The sequence below is a fragment of the Corvus moneduloides genome, chromosome 13 (assembly GCF_009650955.1).
Source record: "Corvus moneduloides isolate bCorMon1 chromosome 13, bCorMon1.pri, whole genome shotgun sequence".
NCBI classification, from domain to species: domain Eukaryota; kingdom Metazoa; phylum Chordata; class Aves; order Passeriformes; family Corvidae; genus Corvus; species Corvus moneduloides.
In genome coordinates, this window is record NC_045488.1 from 17919692 (window position 1) to 17947177 (window position 27486).

Genomic DNA, 27486 nt, shown 5'->3' on the forward strand with positions numbered 1-27486 from the left:
TAAATATAAACATTGTAATTCATCCAAAGTGCCAAATATGAACTTGTAGGTTAATTTTGACAGCTTTTCAGAGTTCTGAGGTGATTTAGCTAATTCACTGCAATAAATGCTTTTTGATATATGGGATTCCTAATTCCTAAGAGGATCATTTATTTTACACTTGAAAACACAAAAACTTCCCACTTTATATAAAGACCAAATTCCACAGTAAGAATGCACCATGCTTTTGTATTTCCCAACTGAACCTCATGTCACAAAGAGTACTGGTGTTTTCAGAGACTCCGATAATGCGCTTGAAAAGGTGCTGGAAGCAAATGGATGTCAAATTAATTTTTCACAACAATAAAGAGGGTTCATTTAATTGATACCATAGCTTCCCAGCAGCAGCTCGTCTGAACACATTCTGATCACGGCACAAGCTCAGCTCTGCCTTGGTTCCACAGCCTGACTGGAATTCAGCACGGGGAGTGTCGGCACAGAAGTGTCACCAGGTGGTTCACAGTGTTAAATGGCAGATTAGAGACAGCACAACTAATTTTTTTACTTTAATCTTATTAGGGGAACAACAGCTGTCAACTGTCACCATTTCTGCACAAGGCTGCCGAGACAAGCGAGGGGCTGTGAACGGCAGAGCCACAACTTTATTTAACCACACGTTAAACTTGCTGGGATGAAAAACCCAACGCATTTCCCATCATTTTCTTCTCTTTTGGAAGCTCTTAACTGCTCTTAATTCCAAAGCTGTTATCTTCAGAGATCCCAAAGCCAGCTGAAGGCCTGAAGCAGGAGGCTCTGTAAAGCAGGTGGTTATTGATTACCGATGTTGCTCTAAACTTTGTATCACACCCACAAATCAGCTTTCCAGCTCTGGCTGCCAGCATGTTCACTCCACCCCACAGCCAGGCTGCCCTCGGATGCAAGGCTTTCCTCCAGAGTCAATCCAATTACAAAAACACTCCTTATGGTACACAAGCTTTGAGCCAAAAAAGAAATCTGTCTTTAAACTAGACAAAAATACGAATCTGTATATTATATTTATTTTACATGAGTATGAAGGAAGAGGATTCATTTTAATCAAGCTAGATCTCAACAGTTCGTATTTCTGCATGTGATTTTTTTTTTTAATGTTAGCAACATCTTCATTTCCTCAATTTGCCTGATATAAACAAGTTGACAAACTTTAATTAAAAATACTGAGGCATCTACAGTATGCAACCATGGAAAACTAATCCATGATAGTGCACCAGGATACAGAGGCAAGAACTCAACTTTTGCTTTACAAAAATTAGGGCATCATCAACACAGAACAATTCACCTGTTTCAAGTGTAAAGCTTTTCCATACTCTTCCAACTTCTGACATTATAAATAAATGTACTTTGATTATCAATGAATAACCCTAAAAGTTCAATTTGGCAGTGCAATAATATAAAACTAAACATTATCAAATTTAGGATGTGTTAATTCAATAGAAAACTGCTAATTTTTAAACAGTTTGAATATCATGCAGCACTCGGATGCGGAACATGATCAGTACTGGTAATTACCCACTGGGTTGCAAAGAAGTGGGAGGTGAAATATTACTGAAAAATGGTGCACAGAATGGCTGTAGAGTAGAATGGGTAAGGAACCATCAAGGTAAGAATACAGATTGAAACAATAATAAAACCCCCCTGATTTTAAGGTTAAAAACATCAATTTTAACTCTTGGAGACCATACAGGCTCTTACCATCACGCAGTCTTTTATACAATCAGGAACTCCCAGAGATTCATAATTACTGCTTTGTCTGTCATTTACATTATTTAAGGATATGCAATTAAAAAAAAGGGCTTCAGCCGAAGTCTAGACGCAATTAATAGAGAGAAGATAAAATTCAGCATCAATTATGCTTCAAGACACTTCTAAAACCAGACTGGAGTTTCACTCTGAAATGCTGCTGCACTTACAAATAAACTGTTGAATGACAAATGACAAACAATTAATTTACCCCAGGATTTACAGGTATGACAGAATTTGAAATTCCACCAAAATTCTCCAGCCCCTGGCTTATCAATCATTTAATGCAAGACCTGGCTTTAAATCTGAAAGTTTCGTAACATTTCACAGAGCTGCTTTCAACAACCAAATTGTTGTTCCTTTATTGCACACGAGGGCAATGCTGCTTTATTCTTGAGCTCTGAGCCCAAAATCCAGCTAAACCAGACAGCAGGAATAGGTCACAGGAAGAGACAAATGCTGCAGGTTTCAGATGTTGAACTTGCACAGTGTTCATTCTCTTTAGAGTGTGTTTATGTCCTTGTACCAATTACTAGTTTTCAATTAATCTGTTTCTAATACGTTAAGAAATTTATATGTTTCTCTACCTCAGAGGAAAATAAGAAAGCTTGTTCTGCATTTTATGTAAAAAAAGTTTGTTTGTGAACAATCCTATAAAAATGCATTAACAGCAACACTGCAGCTTAAGAAGCGTATGCTCATAAACCCAAGTAAAAGTTACAGAGAACAAGCTATAAAACCAGCTCTTAGTTCAAAATAGTTCTCACTGATAAAAGTCATTTGTATCAATGCTACACAAAATACTATGGAGGCACTAATTTCTTCTTTTTATGTATGTAATTATGGTTTGAGCTTTTTTGCCCTGATAATATTTGCTTTAAGTAAATGATGCAAGAAACTGTATGAAAGTAGAAGATACATAAAACTTGACTTCAATCCTATCTTAGCTTGTAGCAAAAATCCAACTTTGTTCCTTACACAGCTACTGCCAATTTTTAAAATACTTGTCACTCAAGGAAGTCAAAGCATTTCCCAAATGCTAATTAAACAAACCTACAAGCCTCATTTGTTAGCAGGTTTGTTACCAGCGTGTCACGGCACAAAGCGGGTAAATGAGCTGCACATTGCAAGGCAACTCAGGGGATGAGACTCATCTCCTGGTCTTCATCTTAAGGCATTAAATTGTTTCGCTGTGCAGCTCCCATTTGCTTTTCAGTAGAAGTGTAAGAAAAACACTGTAGAGCTCTGAAATCTTTACAAATTCTGCTGACTGTTCTGTGGAGAAGTGGACAAATTCTGGAAAACTACAAAATGCTGCTTTAAGAAATAATGCGGCTGGACATTAATTTTTATGCTAACACCAAAAATAAAACTTGCTATAACCCACTGCTTTTTCTTTCCCTTTTCCAGTGATTTATTTGAAGGGGAGAAAAATTGCCCCAACACCAAATGTATCATCTGTCTCATAAATGTTATTGCTTCCTCACACCATTTCCCGTTCTGCTGCTCCTAACTACTGAGCTGGACAGTGGTACAAAACAACAGGCATATTGTCAAATCTTCTGATAATAAAGCTTTATCTTGTAGACATGGGATTAAAGTTGAGCTGCACCATACTGCCAGGATTTTGGAGAAAGAGAGATGTAGATAATAGCCCATGTAATCTCCTCACCTACTTGTTAATAGCTTATCCTCATCACAAAGCAACAGACAATTCCCAATTTAAGATGAGTACAAATGGTTAAACATTCCAAGAACCCACAAACAGTCTGAAGTACAGTGGCGTCCTTCAGAAAAGCATATTTGGCTGGGGGAAGACTGGAGGGCAATTCATGAAACTTCGTAATTCAACTTCTCTCCACAGGGCTTTGCTTTGTCTTTAAACAGAGAAAACTGCTGGTTCACTAGATTCAAAGTTCAAGAAATCAGGATGTAAATGATATTTGCACAAAAGAAAGAAAAGTAACTTCAAACTCATTTCAAAATTAAATGAGAAATGTGATCTGAACTTTCTTCCTCATTTAAAGAATTAAATACATTCTATGATTGTCCTTTGGTTTTGAACCTCCCTCAATCACTCTGTGTGTGAAAAATTTCTTAAATCCTTTCAGTGAGACCATACCAATACCCACAAACATGGCTTGTGCCTGGTTCAAACTGCTCAGAGAAGGTCCCACCCTCTGGAACTATTGGACAGTTGAGGTGCAGATTCTGCACAGAACATTCCTCTCCATCAAAAAGACCACAGAAATACCAACAGAGGAGGCTCTGCATCCCATGCAGCAACACCAAGTTCCCTGGGCCACTTCCAGCAGACTCCAGACTCTCTAAGTCAGACTCAAGCAGTCAGACTCTTGCAGACCAACCCTGCAAGAGCAGTTTGCTTTAGAGTACAGGATCCTGTGTCAAATTACGTGCAATCTGATGGATAACTTCCCAACTGCCAGATGCCTACAAAGTGGAGACTGCAGTTTGCTGTGAAGTTGAATGAAATGCTGTATTTCAGGAGTGGAGCAAAGTTCTTCAGAAGATGTTTTTAACATACAATGTTGTCAGAACAGTTTATATTAATCTCTCTTCTGCCCCCATATTTCTTTTGGAAATACAGCTAGTGGAAAACCTGTGTTAATAAAACAATGTTTAGAGAATTTTTCAAAGATGCAAAAACTTTTTATAATTCAGTCATGAACAGGCTCAGGAACCTGAGAGACCACTGGTCTGAAAGGGGTGTGAGATAGTGTCAGAGAGAGGAGAACTCTGATCAACTCTTCGGATGTGATTTCTGTTATGCAAATGTGGCTGACATGGGGCTTTATTTATCAGCACACAAACTCCTTCGAGAACTAATACATCCTCAAACTGCCTAACAAACTTCAAGCACGACGTTTTCAGTAATATAAACACAATATTCTCAAACCTCTCAAAGGCTGCTAAAGCACAAGACTATTCTTAAAAGGAAATAACAAGAATCGAAGGTGCACATTCTAAGAATTTAAAGCTCAATTTAAACTAGGTTTTATGTGGGCACACAGTGCAATCCTGTCCCTTGTGAAGCTTATTCCACATTGATGAGATAACTCAAAATTAGAGACGGCACAAATGAAGAAGCCCCAAGCTGTCCCTGAGCTGCTCACCATAGGCCCAACTCAGAACTGCTCACCAGTGGAGCTGGCTGGACTTGCAGCAAGTGCATTTGGCACAATTGCAAAAGCAGGCATTTTATTTATTCTCTTAGAAGTGCGATGTCAAGATATTAAAAAAATGGTTTTTCCTTAGTGCTCTTTCCCAGCACTTCACACGCATGTCCCATAACATATTATCGGCCAGTTTTAATCCAAACTCTCACACTGTAGTGCCTAAATTACAATTATACCAATATTACAAAGTATCTACAAACAAATGATGACAATGGTACACACCAGGGTATCCTGGGTTTGGTTCATCTTGTACTAAAACCATGCCCAGCTCTGCTCTGAAAGCACCTATGTGCTCTTGACTGTATAAAAACTACACTTAGAGATCAGGGAAAAGAACATGCTTTTGAGTCACCAGTTTTTGCAGGAATTCTGCTTAGTCACCACCTTCTTTTTCAGGGATTAGACATTTAAACCCTTCCATTCTTATGTTCTGTAAAGAGGAATTTCTCTAATCCACAAGAATTTTGATTTACCTGTTTGTAGGAGCCCTTTCAGCTAGCAGTATCTTACAACTATTTCATTTTAAAAGCAGACGGATTCCAGCGAATTACAACACTTTAAAAAATTCCCCTGCTTCCCATTAGAGATCTTTGCAGACTAACTTCAAAAGATACATATCTCCTCCTCTGTTAAATGTTTTGTCTTTTTTTATACAATTAGCTGCTACTCAAATATATCATAGCTCAAAATAAAAATCACCAAGTTAAGAAACCAGAGGGTGAGTGGAAATGTCTTTCACCTTCCATGGCATAGAGAACAGCACGATTTTTTGCTCTGAAGTTCAACACGGGACTAGGAGAAGAAGAAGCAGTGAAGCAGCAGATATGAAATGAATATTCTAGTGACTCTAAGTGGAAGGTGAAGGACCCATCATACTTACTTAAAGGGAACCCGTGCAGCTGCATTCAGGTTGGTGGGAGAAGTCACTGTCTGAAGAACATTTTCAAGGGCAGTCAATCCTCCTGCAGCCCGGAATGCAATTTTATCTGCTGTGTTCTAAAGAAACACAAACACAGAAGAGAACCAACAGAAATTTAAAAACTGTCTACATGAAGTGTACATCTGACAGTTGTGGATTCTGTCAATGTAGAAAATCCTTAATGCACTTACTGATCATGTTGAACATCTTTGAAAAAGACCATTTCACTGCCCATGCACAAGGATGAGTTGAAACTCTCAGGTGTTATTTTTTTCAATTATCATATATACATATCAAGTACTACACAGGCAATACACTTGAATACCATATTTTCTGTAATGACATACAGTTATAGGGATTTTAATAAAGTTCACCTTTATCTGTTGCTATTATCTTTGTAGCTATACTGCTTTTACTGTATGATTTTAAAAATATAGACAATTTCTAGATGGGAACTTTGTCATTTCTACAAACTTTTCCAACAGGAGACAACCTCCAGGCTTGGTTTGTAAATATGCATAAAATAGCTCAGGCAGATCTCTTTTCCTAGGTGTCCACTTGGAACTTGCATATACAATTTTACACTTAAATACCATCCTATCATTATTATCACAGTTTGCAAATGACTGGGGTTTGCTGCAGCAGATCCACTATTTTAGAACTTGCACTCTTTTCCTTTCCTGCAAAATTGGTTTAATCTCCTCTGTTTACAGTAAAGCAAGTAAAATCTTCTTCTTCTCTACTTCTAAGCTACTAATTTTGTATAGTTTTTATTGGCAGTTTGTATTTGATCATCTTGATTTTGTCAATGATGATGATGATAATAATATTGTGGTTAATAAGAAAGAATTTCTTCTTTTTTCCCCCCAGTGTTGCAAGCACTTCACACATGGGGAAAAAATGGGACATCCTCTATAAACACGATTATTGTTAGTCTGTAAAGAATGTATTCTATTGTAACAGACTCCGTAACAGAAAAAACTCCTAGTGACTCTGACAATAAAATCCTTATTTGAACAACTACAAGAATAATTAAACAGCTGTAATATGATTTAGAGGGACAACATTTTTCCCTGTGAGATCAGACATTACACACAGAAGTACATATCTTACTTTTTATTTAAATCATGCAACTTTCTCTCCATTAAGTTTCATTCGAGTAAACAGCTATATCGTATTTGATTTACAAGCTACAGAAAAACTGCTCACAGAAGTCAGATATTCAAAAAGGAAGCATTTTCCACAATTAATACGAACTACATTTAGATTTTTAGACAACCAAAAGGTTTACCTTCCAAGGAATAACTAGCCTCAAATGAGTGGAAATCTGTGTGCCAACTTACCAAGCAGTTAAGAAAATCAACCAGTGATTTCCTACAGGCTAGCTGATAAGTATAATTTCTAGCAGTTAATTTTAGCCCAGTGAGGCCAGTAAGTGTGCCTTAACTGCAGTTATTTTTGTGTTTTACTCATGTATTCTTCCTCTGCTTCCTCTTCCTCCCATCTAAAAAAAATCTCAAAACCCTGCCTCCTTAAGCTCCCTTGGCTCCCAATAACACTTTCTACCAACTCCTGGTAGAGCCATAAAGAAAAGACCCAAACAGCAAAGAAACAGTCCCGCCATAAATCATCATTATTGACTTTATTTGAGCACCTTGGCTCACAGCCACAGTTCTCAAACCTCCTCCTCCCCTGCTCCCCCAGTGCTGCAGCACCCCCAGACAGAGCCCAGGGCCTTTCTAACCTTTCCCTGCTTGCTTCAGCTTAAAACTTCCCAGGTGAAAAGAGAGATTTTGTTAGTTCCAGTGTGCCTTTGCCTTGGGAATGGGCACACCCTGAGCAGTGCAGAGCAGGAGGCACACGAGGAGCTTGGGAGTGTGGCTGTGCAGCACAGCAATGAGGGCGGCCTTTCTGTGATGCTGCTGATTTATTTGTTACTGCTCCTCCAGTTCCAAATGTACCCAGCTCTTGCCACTTCTCACTTTCCCTGTTTCTCAAGGGAGATTATGCCACAACCTATTAGCTCTTGTGGCAAGAAGTCTTTCCTGTCATTTAGACCAAATATGCCCTTTCTCTATTTCATCCCATTACTCTGAGTTACATCCGATTTATTGCATTCATTTTGTTTCTCCCCTCAGCAATCACTCCGTTCTTGAACTCGTACACTGCTTCCTTTTCCTACTTGGCTTGTTTCTCAACTCTCTGTTCTCTTTAATGCTAAACTCCACCTTTTCTTTTCTATTTTTTCATGTGAACTTTTCTTATCTGTGATTTTTTTTCCCAGAACTCCTCTTTTCTCCATAAATACCTGGTAATGAAGTGTCCTGAAAGGAACTTCCCCCTATCCCAAATCAGTCACTAGAGCCAAACTGAAAGAAGCAACGTCTCCCTATTCTGAGGGGAGGTTGTCCCGTATCTATTTTAAAAATCATATAAACATTTTGAAGCTGTTTAATTTCTGATGTGCTCTCCTTCCATTTCAATCTGGAGCATCACTTCTTTTATAGACAGACATTTTTCAGAGTGCCTGGTTCACTTTTGTCTAATACTTTACTAAAATACAGGTATACTTCTCAAAATACACATGTGCATTTTTAAAAATTCTGTTACTACTACGGTTTTTTATCAAGCAGAAGGGAGCCCAGAATTTCTTCTGATTTTATATGATTTAGCTATATGTCCTACTACTCCTCTTTCCAGATTACTCATAAAAATTCATTAGCATTTTGACGCTTATCCGTGAAAAGAAATCCCTAACTATATGCATGGGAGAGCATGTAAAATGAAGATACAACCAACAGCAAAGATGGGGAAGACACATGAGCACAGCATTTGCTACCTGTGCTCACAGAGGTCTGTAAAACTGCCATGTAGGGATACATGACTTTTAGCACAACATTTAATATATTTATCTCCAGTGATTCTTTTAAGATGGAGAACTTCAAGGGCTTCTAACCCGTTTCCTGGAAGGCAATGTTGATGCCAAAGTAGCTGCTGGTATCTGGCATGTGTGAACAACCTTGGTCCCCACCTAAGTGCCCAGCTGTCAGGAATCCCAGGATCAGGGCACAGCTCCTGGGGCTTGGCCTTGGGCCAGTGCAGCCCATGGGAGCTGAAAGGAAAACATGCCCTGTCCCCAAAGGAGCAGAAGAGTCACTTGAATACTGCACTGCTGACATTTTCAGGGTGAACACTGTGGGATTGGAGGACACACTGGAAGAAGAAATTATCCCTCAGCTGCCCATGACAAGACCTTGTAATGGTGAGCTGCTATAAAGAACATACAGCATTAAATCTCCCATGTTGGAACATCCTGTCATCAGCTTTACATTAGCTGATACATATTATAATAGAAATTCAAAAGAAGTGGACTAAGGAATCTCAGTTACTCAGAGCCCTTGCTCACATAATATTCTTATTTAAATTGATCCCCATTTGAACCTGTGTTAGAATGAAAGACCTTTTCAGGTAACTGCAACTTTTACTCTGGTGGCACCCAAAGCTCTGAGTAGATCAGGCATCGTATGATTATGAAAAATGATAGATCCGACAGGGAATAAATACTAAATCCCTATTTGAAAAGAGCATAAACCAGCATTGCATGTTTTTGCTGCTTGAAAGAAGCCTCCAGACTTCTAACTTAGTATCCCAAATGAATTAGCTCTCCTGTTTATGAAACCTGCTTCATAATTTCACTGTAGGAACAGTTCTTTGAGTGGCTGCACATTTAGACTGGGAGGGTTATTCTGCAATCGATATCATGGGATTCATGTTCCTTGAACAACAGAAAATATATAAACAGGTTTTTATACATTGTTTCAAAAATTCACAACTATTCAAATAACATTTTTAAACAATTTGATTTTTAAATACAAAAGGATTTCTATGCTCTGAAGTTACCTGGTGACACAGGAGAGCAGGGACAAATGAACAAGTAGACAAAAATTATTATTACTGTCATCTATGCATTTTTTAACAGAGATGAGGAGGCACAAAAACCTTGGGGATGCCACCTAGATGTGTCTTAAACATTAGAAAAACAAAAACAGAGATGCGGTCCCTTGGAGCAGCAGACACAGCACTGAAAACCAATCCATGACAAGAGTCTGTTTTCCTTATCCCTCCCAAGCCCATCGTTGTGAACTGCAGTGGTCTTGTTTGTACAGGAGGAAAGCCAACCCAGCTTATGTGACAGTAAGCAGGGATTTAATCTCTGGACCATTATAAGCTGGTCATTTGAAGCACACAGCCACTAACTTAGGCAGAACACTGCATGAATCAAATAACTTAGTGGAAAGTGTGTGTACACCAATGCATGTGTGGCACAGTAAACAGAAACAGTGATAAATTAGACAAACCATGTAACCATTTTATGGATTAATAATGAATTAAACGTATTGAGAAACTTAAAATTAATCCTGTAAAAAAACCTCAGTAAGACAGCTCCCTGCACAGTGGGCAACCATGGCTAACTTATTTACCTACCTGTTACAACACCTTAATGGATCTGAATTTCCCTTCTCTCCTATGGCTCGAGTGACAACTGACTAATAGGATTACAGGCTCTGTTCCAGTAATACAGCTCAGCTACATGCCAGCAAAAAATGACAGCCTAAACCTGAATTACATGGCCTGGGAATCCATCCAATTATTAACTAAAGTAACTGTTATTACCTAACCTAATCAAAGGAGAAGCAGCTGTTAATCTTTGGTGGCCTGCAGTGTAGTAGTGGTCAGACTGGATGGACTGTCTTTGTACTTGACTCCTCTACAGACAATAATTATGTCCTTTGTGATCAAAAAGGAAGGGCTTCCTAACCTTTCAGACAGAGGCAGCAGATGGGGAACAACTGCTCGTGTGTTCATTAACAAGATACGGTAGATTTTATCAGGGTTTGGCATCTGTGGCACCCTCCAAAGCACCACTTACCCGAGGACACAAGTATGTTTGGCAAATTTGAAAATGAGCAGACTAAATAGAAAGTTCAATATAATGTTTTCATCTCATTATCTGACATTTGGTACAGAAAAATACACACAGCTCAAGAAGAGTGATTTACATGTATGCCTCATCCTACCCAAGGTGGCCAACAAAGAAACACATGAAAAGGCCAACTGGCCTGTGCTGGTACTTGGCTGGCTTTTGTTACACTCATTAAAGCAGTCGCATAATTTGAACTGTGTGCTTCAGAAATAAAACCAAACCGGGGCAAGATCGCTGCTGAATTTATACAAGTCAGTGGGCAATACAGAAAGACAGAATGAAATAAAGCCAGCACCACTCTGCAACAGCTTTTGGATTGTGTGTTCAATATTCCAGGACAGAAGTGGGACCAAAACCTCCGTCCTGCACTGCTGCTCCCCTCTCTCTACACAGGGCACTGGCAAACTGCAACACTTGTAGAAAAGAAGAGGTCAGAGAAATCTGCCTCACCAGGAGGCACGACAGAAGCGTAACTTAGTTTATGCTGAGGAAAGTAAAAATATGATGGGATGACAGTGTGGAAGGACCTGAATGGGAAGAAGATTTCTGATAATGCACAGGAACAGCTAATATTTGGAAGCTGAAACTGAATGAATTCAGGTAAGAATAAAATGGGTTTTTTTTAATGCCAAGAGTAATTAATGATGAGCATAATATACTTAGCATATATAGTAATATACTTAGCATATATAGTTGACTCTCGATAATTTAAAGTTTTTAAATCAAACCTGATTATTTCCTAGAAAACTATGATCCTAGTTAAATCATAATTTATTAATTTGGTGCAAGAGTTATTGAGTGAAATCCAGTGTCCTGGACCAAAGTACTCACTTCCATACATTTCTCCTGTTAAAGTATTATTATTAATTAATAAGTAGAGCAGAATCAGAAATAATGCTGAGCTTTAACAGCTCAAATGAATTAATGCCAGCTTGGCTATCTCTGCTCTGTGTGACTTTAGCACATTTTGACTATTTGAAATATTTTTGAACTAAGTGAAATACTCTGCTGTAGACCCTCCCTCAAAGACAAACCTCCAAAATAAATATTTTCATGTAGACTAAAAAGGAAATTTAGAACAATGATTTTTCCTTCATCAGCCTAAAGAATGTTTTCTGCTGGTCCTGCAGAATGTCCGAATCAGAAGCTGATCTGGAAAGCCCGTTTGAACAGACCTCAGGAACTAAAGTATTTCAGAAGAAATTATTTCTGAATGGAACCCAAATACTTTGAAACGTGCTGACTTCTATTTCTGAAAGAACACACTTGTGCAACTCTATTCTAAACTGTTCACTGATGGAAGAAATAATAACTAATTAGTAAAATATAGTGGAAATCCATCTTAAGAATTTTTTTCTTTCCTTTTATCTACTGTTTGAAGATTCTATCTAAAATGCCAGGGGCTAAGAAATGCAGTTCAAAGCTCCCTTAGAAAAACAAACCAGACAACTGAATACTGGGCTGGCTCCACCTTTTTTTAAAAAATCTTTCCTCTCCCTTTAAATAAATATACAAGTATATCTACATGCACATACAAACCCATGGACACATATGTCCATGTGTCATCCAGACTTTAAACAGTGAAAATCACTGGAGAGTACAAAAAAGTAGCATTTTCTATTAAAATAGACAATTTTACTCCCTGCAACACTTCTCTTTAATGAAATTAGTGTTTTAGTAATCCCCCACTCTATCTGAAAATCTCAAACTGGTTTACAAACATGAGTGAATTCACCCACAATAAAATTTCAACCATTGAATATCAATGGAAAACTAGTTTAGGATTAAAACATGTGCCTGAACTGGCTCAGTGTCATTTGAATTGGAGGCAGGCAATAGTTCACATTAAGGAATATCTATCATGTATTTACATCCATTCCCCTCCTGCACTGCTTATGGGGTAAAGCCCCAGAAAGGAGGCCTTGAGAAATGCTCCATCCCACCTTGTCCTGGCACAGCAAAGTGAGAATTCTGACGGCTGAAAGGTGATTTTGAAGCCTTAAAGATAAGGCAGCTCCTCTGTTTGTGTGTTTCCACAGGTAGGAGAGGATGGTTCCCGGGCACCTGCTGGCAGGAAAGGGGCCTGGGAAAGGTGTTTCACCCAGTGCATGAGCTCAGTACTTGCACACTCCCATGGAAAGGTGCCTCTGGCACCTGAGCCATCTGGGTAACACTGGCTTTTCACTCCACAGCTAAGGTATGCCAACTGCAACTCCATTGCCTGTATTTAGCACAGAGGAGGACAAATACCTAAGAACAAAAAGGGTGAAAAAGCAAGCAGTTGATACAGCATTCAAATGCAATATAAACATGAGGCTCACCTTATTTTTTAACTCCATCAAAAATAAAAGAAGAGGCATTTTCAACTATCCCCTCTGGAAGTCTACTATTGACAAGCAACCTAAAATTGGTTCAGGCCTAGGGACAATACCAATACTAAGAAATTGATTCTTAGGCTTGTCCTGAAAACACTAAACCCTGTGCACATAAACCTAATTTCTGTCTATGCCATCATATACTTAATTCATTTTTCTGCTTGCAAACACCTGCCCACATTGTAAGGTTAAACCAAATTCAATAGGACTCCTTACTGACTCACTGTGTGATCTAATTGAACAGGACGAGCCTTATTTACACAATCTCCTTCCGAGTTCCACAGTGGCTTTTCAGTTCACCAGTAAAGTCACAGTGAGGCACGCTATTGCACTTCTGTTGACAAGGACAGAACCCTCACAATTCTAATTGTGAAGCCTCAAGAGTCAGTGAAAGCCATAAAGGAAAGACAGGTAAAGATATCCCAGTGAATTCCATGCTCTCTGTTCAGCTGCTTTCACCCATGCCAAGTAGCATAACAGGAAACAGACAATACTGCTTGGGAAAGCAAGAATTATCCTCATAGATATTCTGAGACAGCACTGAGCATTGCAGCACTTGCGCTTATTAAAAATAAAGGTTTGGTCTATTTATAAATAACAGGGCATCTAGTAAGTGCATCAATTAAAGGAGGAAAGCAACAACAGAGGCTTAGTAAGAGGAACAACTGCTCCTGGATCTCCACAGATGGCTCCATTAGCTGAGGCCAATTTGACCTTTTCTGATTAATCCCACAAATAAAAGTTCCCAAACAGGTAAATAAAAAGCACAATTACTTGATCTTGTCCTGTCCCCTCTCAATATTTATTGGACAAAGAATTGCCCGGTGAGTAGGAAAATTGGGTCTCTCTGAACACTGGATCTGACCGGTCACTGCTGAGAGCTGTCAGCCACTAGAAAGCAGCTGATTTCTGCTGAACCTAAACTATGGAAACCAGTGCAATCAAGCCAAACTGAAGATATTAAAATTATGTGGGAGAGGACATAAGGAGAGGGAGCAGTGGCTGTTTAAAGACCTGTCATGAAGTCAAGGGCACTTGAATTCTAAATACAGCTTTCACCCTGATTGCCTTGGGTGCTCTTTTGTAACCTCTTGGACCATTTTCCCATCAGCTCATCTACACGACAGCCACAAAAGACTGTGGGGCACAGGAACAGTGTGGATTTGTGAGGTACTGAAAACATCAGAACGGACCATGAAGGCCTCTGGGTGATACGTTCTTGAGTCAGAACTGATGGTCTCAAATCACTGTTGAATTTTAAAAATACTTCAAAGAAAATATGTGTGTGTATATATATATACCATCAGACCAAAATAAACAAAAATTTCTTTAGAAACCATAATAATCATTACTTTATTGTGATTTCTAAACTGGGATCTGCTATTGGCAGAAATGTGTCTGGGTAGAGAGTTCTCATCACTGAGAAATCAGTGCCTGGGCTTTAATGACACTAAAACATACCTCCTGTCTTGTAGTGAAGGAACTTTGCTGGAACCCTGGAATGTATAAATATCCATTATATGCATTCTGATATGATGTATTAGTTCTAAACTGACGTAGAAGACTGATCTGACAGCAAAAAGCCACAATTAGTACAACACTGGAAGCTGACAGCATTTAATTACATCCCGCAGCAGTTTTCAACTACATGTAGTTTCTGTGCACATAAATTAACCTCCCAATAATCTTGGAAAAGAACACTGCAGAGCTTATCTGTGAACTGAACTTGCCTTTTAATACCATTTCCAGCAAACAAGTTAAAAAATATTCTGTGACTGACCTCTAGTAACAAGTTCCTATTTATATGCTCATCTTGGGGAAAAGGTTAATCCGCAGATTACAGAAAGTCTGGGCAAACGAATTATTGGTGAGCTAAAGCTGCCTTGCCCAACCTGCAGCACACAACACAAACCTGACCTGTTGACTTCTTCCAGGCAGTGATAGGGAAAGGCTGTTTGGCTGAGCAATGCTGTCCAAAGAGCTCCTCCTGTGTTTGCCCACAGCCTCTGTACTGGGACTATCAAATCTGCTGCTGCAGTTGCTAGAGAAGGGGATGTTTCTAGTACCAACAGCAGCTTGGACCACCTGCAGATAAACTGGTAGTTACAGGACAATACTGATAGTCCAGGCTTTGAACACTGCTGAACCTTCTTCAAGCTGTGTTTTAGTGGCACCCTGCATCACTGGCACTCAGTGCTGACCACCTATACACTAAAACTCTCTAATTCTCACTGTTATAGGCTTTAAGGAAGTGAATTAATTTTGAGGAGGGTTACTTACATCTCATCTTTTCCACCAATTATATCTGCTTTACCCTTTCTAGAGCTCATGCTCTGATTCAGGTTCTGTACTTGACATTTGCAACAAAGGAAGCATAAATACAGAATTCCTTTTGTTACTTTCTGTGTTGGCAAAATTATTAGACTTTCAGCGGCAATATACAAAGTTCCAAGGGTCTGAATTCTAGTTTTAGCTGGTAAAACTTATTTTTTAGTTAAAGAAAAAAACTTACTAGTTTTTTACTTTTTAAAAAAAATTATTTTTAAGTTTTGAAACTTATTTTTATGTCTTGTAATTCAATACCCATCCTAAAGTTTGGATTTTGAACTTTAAATTGTTTTTAAACTGTTATAATTCAGCTGTACATTTGATTAATGACTTCCCCTCATGTGGCATCACTGTAGGTTTGGAACTGGCTACTGCAGGAGTATCCCGAGTTGAAAAATTAATGGATGGATTAAAATATGAATCCACTATTTGCGTAGAAATACATCACATGTTTAGCTAAAATGAACCTTAAAGTTTTAACTTCTCATTATAACAAGTAAGAGTAGCAATTACTTTCACAGAGAACGAAACCCATAAGGATGAAAGCACAGTTAAGGTGGTATGTGAGTGTTTATTTTGTTTTTTAAAACTTTGGCTGGGAAATGCCCACTGCCTGATATAAAAGACGGCTTTTTGGTGTAAACCAGTGCACTGTGCATGAAAATGCTCACCTGGCCAAGAGCCAGAAGACACACATCATGTAAGAGAACAGCAGAGGTTGCACCATGACAGTAGCAAGAGCTCCGCAGGGTCTCACTGAGGTGTCACAAGGGGGAGGTGGAAAGGGAGCAGGCTCGGGAGCCTTTCCAGTTGGTTTCATCCCCAGCTATGGATGTGCCTTGCCAGCTGTGGCAGAGCTCAGCCCTGTTGCTGGTGCCCTGCCAGTGCTGCACTGCAGCCCAGCTGCAGAGCTGTTCCAGCGCTGCAGATGGACACCCCAACGTGCTCAGAAACCCCTGCCAAGTGGTGATAGCACCAACAACCCTGGCTCATCAATATACCCCTTGAACTGTGGGCATGTGGCTACTTCCTTTTTAAATTAATACTGTGCATATGTGTACTTCTACTTTTTCTGCAGAATTCTCTGTGTGATTGCACATGTAAGTCTTGTCAGGATACACAGTGATTATCCAGGTAAGTCCCTATGCACCCACACCAGGAGACAGGCTGCTGTAAGTAGCTTAGTAGGAGAAAGACTTGTGTAATTTCCAAGCACATTGGTGTCTGAACCTGTTGTCAGAAAGAAATTCTACTTCTAAATAGATTTATTACTTGTAAGAACTCAAAGGACAGTGGTTGTTTCTGCCAGTGGTGTCCTCTAGTGGAGACCCGGTAAGATCACAAAACACAGACAATGTGGGTAAAGCCACTGCTTCATGATTCAGGTAAATTCACTACAACAGTAATTTTCACTCTTTTTCATACATAATGCCCTAGGATGCTTTTTTTGACTTACATAAGATAGTGACAGATAAGCTGGCAGTTCTCCTTTTGATGGCCACACCACTCTGCTACACTAAGAACACACAGTTACTTGGGTGCAAATATCTGCAGCACCAAAATTACATGTGCAAGAGTCTGGGAATCACAATTCTCACTGTATTCCTAAATATACTTTAAGCAACAATACTGAGTCTTTATAACAGAGTATTTGCTTCTAAAGTCTATTTTGTCTGTATATATATATCATATATATATTTATATACACATACACAGGGCAACTTTCAATCTCTGTAGAGATATTTGAAGAAAGTTACAATGAACAGTACAAAAGCTTACACATGTTCCATTTACACTGCTTTTGTTCCATATATTAGTTCTTCACAAGTTTTTAATTTTATTGTTTCTGTTTCTGATGATGAAGAGTTTGTATTATTGGGGGGGGTTGTCCCTCTTCACCCTGGCTATGGTCACCATCCCCAATGGGCCTGACAGTTTAGAGAATAAAACATAAATACAGGGCCTGAGTGTGTTGTTAGAGCCAGCCATTTCTGACAGTCTTTACAATGGGATAAACACTGTCTGTCTACAGTCCCCATGTATTTGAAAGCTACGACAAACATTTTACTGAAATGTAAATAACTGACATCACACTGCTCAAACAGGAGGCTGAAAAATCTCTCTAAAAATCCCAAACCCAAAAACATTGCCTGACACAAAACAAACCATTAATGGTCACTGAGAGAGCATGTTTTAGAGATCATGAGCGTTGAGACCCTTTTCTTTAGAAAACGGATTAAACCACTGCAGTCAATTACTAGCTCATATTCACACATTTTTCAGTTACAAAATGATACCTTCTCTACGGAAGTGTATTTTCCCCCTGAAATCTGTTTCCAGTAAGGGTATTATTCTGAATTAGTAATGTAAATAACCACACTGAAACTTAGCCTATCGAAAGGCAGCTACTTCTAGATTTGCATGAAGAGAGCTGGTAAGTAACTATAAGCACTGTGGCCCAATTTATTAAAAGCCTTCTCTTTTATTTTCTGGTTCCATTTTAATTCCACACTTCAACAATTTATTTTGCACTCACTATTATTTACTGAGATTTTTAGAGCACCTAGAGAGCATGAAGGAGATCAGGGACACAGCTATCCTCAAACCCATACAAAATCATACTAAGTTTTATGAACAGAAGCAGTGAAATCTTGTTAGGACTTTGTGCCTTGTGAGGATATGGGAGCTTCAGGTGTACTGTTTGAACTGGGCCATGGATCAAACCTGTATCCTGCTCCTGCTGCGGCAGCCCTCTCTCCAGGAGCAGAGCTGTAAGACATTCAGTCAAACCACTTAGTTAAAGAAACCTTATCACTTGTGTTGTGGCAGAGATCTTTTTCAAACTAGTGATCAGTAAGAAGCATCATATAAAAGTAATTCCAGTTAAGCAGATTAATTGTCACCCTAAAATTCCAAAAATCATGAAGTTCCCTCAGAATCCCACTGAATCTCTGTGCCATATTCCAAGCCAGATGGACAAGAGACACATTAAGGGCTTGTCTGGACGTCACATGTAAGTGTTGTACAAATTTAACTGGAGTGATTTAACTGCAGTGTTTTAGCTGCAGCTGAGCCAGGTGAAAAGGCCACTGCCCTCAGCTGCTGCCACCATCCTTACGAGGGCAGCATCCTGCACCTTCCTCAGAATAAGCGTCTGCCAACCCTGCCCAGCACAGACCTATCCAAAACCACACAGAACACTTCTAACATTTAAAAGTAGGAATACTAAAACCTGAAGGCAAACCCAACCCCCTATAAAAAAATTTTAGGAAGAACTTTAGGGAAGGGATGTTCTGTCAGCAAGTGTAAGGGTGACCATCCAAGAGGCAGCAACCTCTGACCCAGGTTAGGGTCACAACCTCAGAAATGTATGTACTTCAGTCAGCTTAGGGTCTAATGTCTACGCAGCAGACATTTTTTAATCAGTAGATTTTTTTAATCAGCAAGTTTTTAATCAGTAAATCTCACCTCTTTACATAATAGGGAAATAGATGATATAAGCATAAGCAAGTTAAAACTGTAGCTGCAGTCACACTAATGGGACATACAGATCTCAATATCCTAGTTCCTAAGAGTTTCCTATTACAGGACATTTCTGTGTGAGTGCTCAAGGCAGACTTGAGCAGTTAATTTGGGATTCCTTGCACATCTGAAACACAGAGCTGCCCTTGGTGACGGATGTGCAAAATTAGTCCATCAAGGAATGAACATGCATAAAATCAAGAAAATCGTGGCAGGAAAAGTGCTCTAATGCTGCCACTTCAAACATCAGCTCTGCCTTCTGTAAGAGGTTACACGAGTTTTTCTTTTAGCATCAAAGGCCCATTCATAGGAGATCTTAAACTGAGGGTTATCAGATCTTATTAAGAGCTTGAAGAGTCCCATATGACATCTGCCAACCTCAGGCCAGGGCTTTCTGGTAACACTTGCATGCATCCTGCTGTTGTGGCTCTGTGTGTGTGTTTGTTTTCTTAATGTACTTTTAAACAAAGCAGAGGTGAAAGTGAATACAGCTTCCTTCCAGGATTTCTGCCAGAAAGGATGAGATGCACAAACCCAAGGACTGCCTTCCAATAATCAAGAGCACACCCAAAGCAGCAGCAGTACCTGTTGGACACACCTGGGGGACAGCACACCATGCGTACACAACATCGGGATTTGTGCTCCTTGCCTGCTACCAACACATGACCTGAGGAGCACAAGCCCGTTTAAAACTGCAACCACATGGTGGTTTATGACTTTAGAGTACCTCTTATGCATATTTAGTTTAAAGACACGTGAACCACATGTTTCATGCAGCTCATGGCCACACTCCAAGTCAGATCCTCAAAACCGGTGCTTCAAGTTGCTTGTTCTTCGCAAATCCTTCTCCAGCATCGGACACAAAGCTCCTACTTTATGTAGAGCTTCACCCAAGCCACTATGGGCATATCGAGAAGTGTCTGGAGTTCTAACAACCACCTGAAGCAAAGCAAAGCAAAGCAAAGCAACATCTCTTTCATTTGTTAGCACCCAAAATATGCATTGGATTCAAAGTGAAAGCTATAGACTTTGCATGGGGAACAAGCAGCAGTGAATGAGGAGCAGGTAGGGTGCTGCAATAAACAGACAGGACTCCAAAATACACGGTGGTTAAGATGTACTCTCTGCCTGAAGAGATTTCTCAAATCTGAGTATCTAGAGGATATATAAACCTTTCAGTTTGCATTAAACAAGCACTTCTTGCTGTATTGGTGGAATCACTCGGCCCCACGTGCAGAATGTTTTTGTGTCCAGCAGAGCAGGAAGGCTGAAACAAGAGCAAGTGTGACCACAATAATCATGCAGGCATGCAACACCCTAGAATGTTCTCACACTGTGAAAGAGGTTCAGAAGTGAGAAAAAGCCTTTTTCAGTACTGTGGAACACATCAGATGAAGGTTAAGTCCAAACAGAAATAGTGTGATTTGATTGTACCTGGAGGCAAATCCCATTGAGACAAAAGGCTGCAAATCTTTTGTGTGTGGCTTTTTTGCGATTCAAGTTTGCATAAATATTACACCCCACCCTTTCATGCTGTTTTAGCACAGTCATGGAATTTCTAATGAGCTGAATAACCCTTCCTTCTGTTGAGAAATTTAATGGTATATATTTTTCTTATTTACTGTTACCAACACCAGCTCAGCAATTTATTTCATGATTTGTAAAACCAATCTTTTTTTTCCCCTGGTGTGCCCGTATACATAAATTTTTCAGGCAGTGTAAACCATTAACAAAAGAAAAATCCAATGTTTCACAGTATGAATGGAAAGAGGCGTTTTGGATCAACTGTATTGTGTAATAGTTTTGCAGGACTTCTTTTGAGTAAGAAGAATTTCTAGTAAGTGGCAAGGATCTACTGTAGTGAACCCTGTCCTCCCTCAGGGCAATTCTTTATTCAAGCCAGGCCATTAGCAAGGGTAAATCAATGTTATCAGCTCACACACACTGACAGCTTGTGTGGTTCCCACTCCCCCATTCCTCCCCCCACATTAGGGTATATTTTCATGCTCTCCAGGGAAATTCAATTAACAGTGTCAGTCTCCTTCTCTCAGTCCATGACTGACACCACCAGGACTCTTTTCAGTGCCCATTGACATGTAAGACGTGTCTGCTGATTTCTCGACTCCCGAGTTAACAAGAGAATTCCCATCCCCTTCTACAAATGACCGTGTATGATCTGTGCTGTAAACACAGCAACAGCTCCTGAAATCAATCTTTCTTGACCTTATTGATCAGGACACTCAGATATAAAAATACTTCTCCCATGGTTGAGTAATGTTTTGGGGGTGAAACCCCAAATCAACAACAAAATAACACATGTCTATTCATACTATCAAATTTAGTTTTTAATTCCCCACTGCAGACTCAACAACCAGCAAAACCCTGTGAACAATTAATGAGTAACACTTAGCTGCAATTCACATCTCATTTTAAAAAATCTCAGCAAAAAACTACTAGTAAAAGGCTGGCTACAACTCCACTTTCCAAAGAGTTTCCAAGAATTATTTAGATAACTCTCAAAACAGATTCATCTTTTCATAGTAGTCATGCAACAACATGATTTCTGTATTTTGAAATCAATAAAAAAATGAATTTTTCAATAATTAATGGAAACACTGAAAAATTTGAAAATGGCACAACTCTTTCAAACACACTTGTAAGCTTCATGAGCAGCTAGCTCCAAGGAACCAAGGGAACACACGTGAGCAGCCTGTGCATCCAAGGCAGCCTCCGGTATTTAAAAGCATATGCCATTAACAATTGTGTTCTTCACACCGACTAAGCTGTGAAAAGCACCAAGCAGAGCTCTCATTGTCACAAACATCAGCCCTGAACCACAATGATGCAACCCCCTCCTCAGATTTCATTGATTTGGTTTCTTCCAGAACTAATTTTCATTATGTCTTGATTACAGATAAGAAAGAGAACTATTTTCTAGTGGTTAAAGAGAGAACAGAACATAATGCTCCAGCTGAAAACTCAAAAACTGTGGTCCTAATGGAGTAAAAACCACATTACAAGTCACAAAACATTGTTGCAGCAGATTGACCATGAGGAAATAGGAAAAAAGATGCAAACACAGTGCTATCAATAAAAAAAATCCAACATTTAACATAAAGCAAAACATGCTCTAGCAATCGTATCAGTTTGAAAAACTTAAAAACCTAGAAATATCCCATATACACGCACATCATACCTTCCTCCTCCAGCAAAGACCCACTGACTTTGTTGAACTCTGGGAAAACTCAACAGATTGGTGCTCCAGCAAACCTGGATCCAATTCCTTCCTCTGTTCTCTGCTAATTGGCTTGGCCCCTTATTGTAAAAGCTGTTTGTGGGTAAGCACTACGAACTAGATGACTGAAATGACCCAAGCTAAAAACAATCCTCATGAAAATACAGGGGGAAAAAAGTGAAAAGTGTAATAGCAGACACTGCTTGTTACACAGAGGTCATTTATTCTTCAATATCTCATATTTAACATTCCCAAATCCAAACTGATGAGACTTGAGGGCAAAACAATTTATAAGTCAATCATAAGTTACCATACCTCTTTTTCCAGAATCCGAGAGATCTCTCCTAAAGTCCTGTCCAGACCAGGAACTTTGCTGTTCCCCAAGGAACAGTTATCCTGCATTTGGAGGTGCTTGAGAAGGTCTTTTGCTAATCGCTGTAACCTTCAATAGAAGACAGAAAACAAAGAGTAGCTAAAACAAAAACTCCCTTATTAACTCACATTTTTGTAATGAACCTCTGCTAACAATGAAGGAATCATGAAAATCTATGTCAAAATGTTATCATCTATTCTGAACAGGATGCTAAACATCCAAGGAGATACAGTCAGCTTGGAGTCTGTGACACTTCACTATCTACTTTTTAAAGGAAACAGCACAGATATAGTGTGAACAGTACAGTCAGAAAGGTGCTTTCTTATTAGCTACATGTGCTTCTGGTTCTTTCCCTGTGTCTCCTGCCACATCTTATCCTGCTAGTTTTTGCCATCCTCATTTTCAAATGGTTTCACCCTACTTGAGTAAGGGAAAATGGAACAGCAGGACCACTTGGATGATTTCTTATAGGCATCATAAAAGAAATGGCTCTTCAGGGTTATTTGAATAAGAGAAAAGCAATGGCTTTGTAGCCTACCTCAGAAAGGGCATTTTATTAACGAGGGTCAGAAATGAAGCCAAAATGCAGAGGTGGGAGCGATGTAGACACACACAGGTTAGGTTTCATTTCAGTTTTATACGTCTGCATCTAGGCTATTCACCTGTGCTCTCCTGCTCAGCAGTGAGGGGAAATACACAGTGCCAGGGCACAATTCTCTCACCCCAAGGTCTAAAATACAGCACTCAAAACACAGAGTTTATCCTTCTGTGCCTTGACTGGTGGAGACTTCTACCTCTGTGGGAGCAGCAAGGCAGAGGAGACAAGTGCTGGCAGAGTCCCTTAACTGGAGACTGAGAGAAGTCGGAGAAAGTGTCATTCCATACTTGCCATGGATTTGCTGTCACTGCCTCAGTGTCTCCTCCTTGCTGCTCTGGGTCACAAGGCTCAGGCCTTGGCGGACCTTTGGTTTCATCTACTGAGCAATTTACACTGAAGTGGGACAAAGCTGGTAACAGCAGAGGAGTGGGAGACACTGCTGTGACTGGAAGCCTACACAATAGAAGCCCACAGGAAGGAAAAGAGAGGGGAAGGGGAACAATGCTCATCATAAAACAGGAGATATCAGTGTAAAAGGGCCAGAAGGCATTCACAAAGTGACCACAGAGGATTGGAAAGGATTACAGAAGTCCCAGAAGTCAGACAGGAGATGGAATGGCTGAAGAATGTACCACAACAGTCACACCATCAAGAAAACTCCAAAACCAAAAATCCCCAATATCAGAATATTAATTTGGGGAAGAATAGCGAGTTTCTACTTAATCAAGAGAAAACAGGCACTCTGTGTCTTCTCCTTGAAAAAAATAGGAGCTTCATTAATAGCTTTCAAGACATGCTGAAGATACATATATATTTTTGAAATATAAATAAAAATGATTTGTAGAATTTTGAGTCTTAGACTTTTTATCATCTGGTCAGTTGAACCCACTAATATACAACCAGGATTTTTCTGTGACAAGAAAAATAAAAGGAGATTACATCCTGATGAGATTTTTTTGCACTGCTATTTCCTCTGTGGAAAATGAGGTTGGAGGAAACCTCTGTCTACCTCAGTAAGCCACAAGTTAAAATGGGAAACAAAATTAAAAGCCAAAGCCCAAATAACTGCAGGACTTGATAGTAAATCAAAAGACCACAGGACCAATGAGAAGTGGAACTGCTGCAGTCCACAAACAGAGTATTCTCACTGATTGGGATTTAGAATGGCTATTGCCTTGGCAGTATCCTAGCACATTAAGCAAAATTACTTTATTTCTTTGGTATATCTACTCAAATTCCATGATTAAAGCATATATAAAGCCCACCACACTACATTGTAACTTCATCTGACAAAAGACAGCAAGACAGGTTTCCATTTGCTTCATTTAACATCACAGGAATGGAATTCCACCAGGATTAACCACAAAGGCTAAAGAAAGGCGCTTTCCTAATCTCCATCAGGCATTGGCATACAAAATGTGTACGGTTTATCAAAACACTACTCACAAGGACTCCGAGAACATAATCATATTACACTGAGCCTTTAGCTGACAGAACTAACAGAAGATGTCTTTTTCTTCAGTCTATTAGATGCTCCGTAAGTTAAACATCACGTTCAGTTTCTGTCCTCGCTTTAAAAACAAAGCTGTACTAGCACTAACTCCCAAGGAAAAGCTTCCAGCTTTCCATTTCTTCTAGAAGTCTGTCTGTACACTTTTAACAAAATTCAAACTTTCTCAGTGTGTGTTCAGCATCATACAGTAAGAAGGAGGAATTTCCAATTCTGCCACGTTAAAGAATTACCTCTTACATCCTCATATCCTACTGCAGGGTGAGTCTTCTGCCAAAAACAGTTAATGGATGCTGAGTGATCACATGGGGAGGAGAAGGGAAATAAAAACTGCCTCTTCCCACCGACTGAACCTTGGAGAAATTATTTAAATATCCTTCATACTGACTTCTTGGCCGTGTCAGGGAAATAAGAATAATTTCTGGACTATTTCAAAGGACTAGAAATCTATGCAACAGGACTTGTGCTTGGATGTAGAATTTGCCATTGCTATGAAAGGATTTTGAAAGAGAGAACTCTTTGTACATACTGGACTCCTTGCATGCTCTTGGTATGCACTGGGGATTACCAGGACATGGCATCCACACCTGATCCAGTGACTCTGGAAATACCATTGAGTCCAAAATCCAAAACATTTCAGGACAATTAGTCTTCCTTCTGTCCCCCAATTTTCACTCCTCCAATGCTTACTAAGCCATACAAGGAATGATAAATAACTGAAACTTTACTGTGCAGGACAAAAGAGGAAGTTAACGTCTTTTTCTCTAAAATTATTTACATCTCATTTATTAAGGTTTTAGTACTCCCCACAAACAGATAATTCAGAATGCAGAAGAAATATCAGTAGGACATTAGGCACTGATGGGTCTTGGAACATTACCATAATGTAAACTAATAAATTGTACGTTCAGCAAATACAAATGCAGTATCTGATCTTTCTGCACTGCAAATGGGAAAACAAGAGATATTCATATCAAAGGTTTTTCTTTTAAGACGGGCTAAATTTTTTTAGCAGGGTTAATATATCTTATAGGCCAAAGGAAAAAAAGCCATTAATATTTATACACCACATTTCATCTCCAGAAAAAAAAGCCTTCAAATAGTAGCATCAATGTATCCAGCACTTCCAGATTTAACCCAGTTTCTTGGCTGTACACTGATGTCCCCACAGAAGGATCGGTGTGACTGCACTGAGTGCTGGCTGCTGGGCAGTTCCTCATGGAAGGAGTGGTTTCTCCCCCCGGCCGTTCCTGCGAGGGCGGCCGGGTGCCAGCCGGACACACAGCCCCGATTCTTCCCGAGGCTGCCCGTGCCGGAGAGAACTGAGAGCAGCTGTGGCACTTCCTGCCCTGCCCCAGACAGAGCTGTGCTGCATCCCCCGAGAGCAGCCTCCAGCCCCTGCATCTTCCCTGTGCCCCCAGTGCCACCCCTGCACTACAATTCATGTTGTCCTGGCACATGGGGCATCCTCCAGCCACTGCAGGGTGTGCCATGGAAACACCATTCCACAGCTGGAAACAGCCCCAAACACTGCCAGACAGAACCACCTGCAGCTTCATACACCTTCTGCAGTGCTTCAAACGGAAATCTGAAACACGATGAAGAATTCCTAGAAATATTACTTTCTGAATATATTGATTTGTATTCCCATGAGAATGTTTTAGCCATTCTCTGAAGAGGAAATTCACTGCCCGCCCAATCATAAACCTGGTATTTGTCTTGTTTTAAAGTTTATCTGAATTTTATTTTATTTACACTCTGGATCTTCTACAGTTTCCACATGTGGAAATTAAATTTTGTACAAGTACTTCCAGTTTCAGAGATTGTCTGTTTTCTTCCTCAGTAATCAGTATTTTAGTACAATATCTTATAACTGGCCTGACTGAACTCTAAGCCTACTACACCAGGAAAACCTACAAGGTGAGTTTATCCTGTGAATACACTGATATATCATAATGAAAGAAAAAAAGTACTATATTGTTACAGACATTTAGCTTTGGGCTTCTGAAAGAACAAACTTCACACTGCTTTCCCATCTTCTCTGTACTAGACTCTTACAGGAAATAATATTTCATTTTCTACCTTTTTCAATGCTGCAGTCTGTTTCCAGGATAACAGTGGTTCCGATTCCTATACTATCTGAAGTATCCCTTTACAGTTTAAAAGAAAAAGGTAAATAAAACGAATGCATTAAAACAATTTCTTGTTATGGGAGGAGAGACTGGCTAAAATATTAGACCAAAAGGTTAACTTTTTTCCCCCTGCAAAGCTGCTAAATTCCCTTCAGGCACACGGCAATCTTTCATTTTAGTTTTCCTGTTGTATTGAAGGATGACAACTGTACTTTGCTATCTGGATATTTAACACTGAAATATATGGCCTCTGCATTAGAAGATACTAAATACATGTAAATAACCCTCTAACTCCGTGAAAATGTTTTCCTTCCCTTTTAAAAAGGTGCTCTGATGGACACCTGAGAATGCTCTAATGGACGGACACCTGACACGTGTTTTGCCATGTTATCCTAGTAGACTGGACACTAAATAATTACTCAGAGCAGTTCCCAGAGAATATGAATTAATACTAAAAACCCACCAAGAGTCCACTAGCATTTACAAAATTACCTAAATGCCACCAGGGACCAACCAGCAAATGCACAGTGGAGAGAG

The 27486-nt window shown here is 39.6% G+C and overlaps 1 protein-coding gene across 2 annotated transcripts in view; it reads right to left on the reverse strand.

Moving 5' to 3' along the window:
* Window positions 1-27486, reverse strand: part of SCAPER (S-phase cyclin A associated protein in the ER) — a 136444-nt gene that overhangs the window by 44271 nt on the left and 64687 nt on the right. For both annotated transcript variants that reach the window (XM_032123235.1, XM_032123234.1), the window contains exons 23-24: window positions 22652-22778; window positions 5854-5969 (exon numbers count right to left, since the gene is read on the reverse strand). In XM_032123235.1, the coding sequence (XP_031979126.1) occupies window positions 5854-5969; window positions 22652-22778 (243 nt within the window). The remainder of the gene's footprint in view (window positions 1-5853; window positions 5970-22651; window positions 22779-27486) is intronic.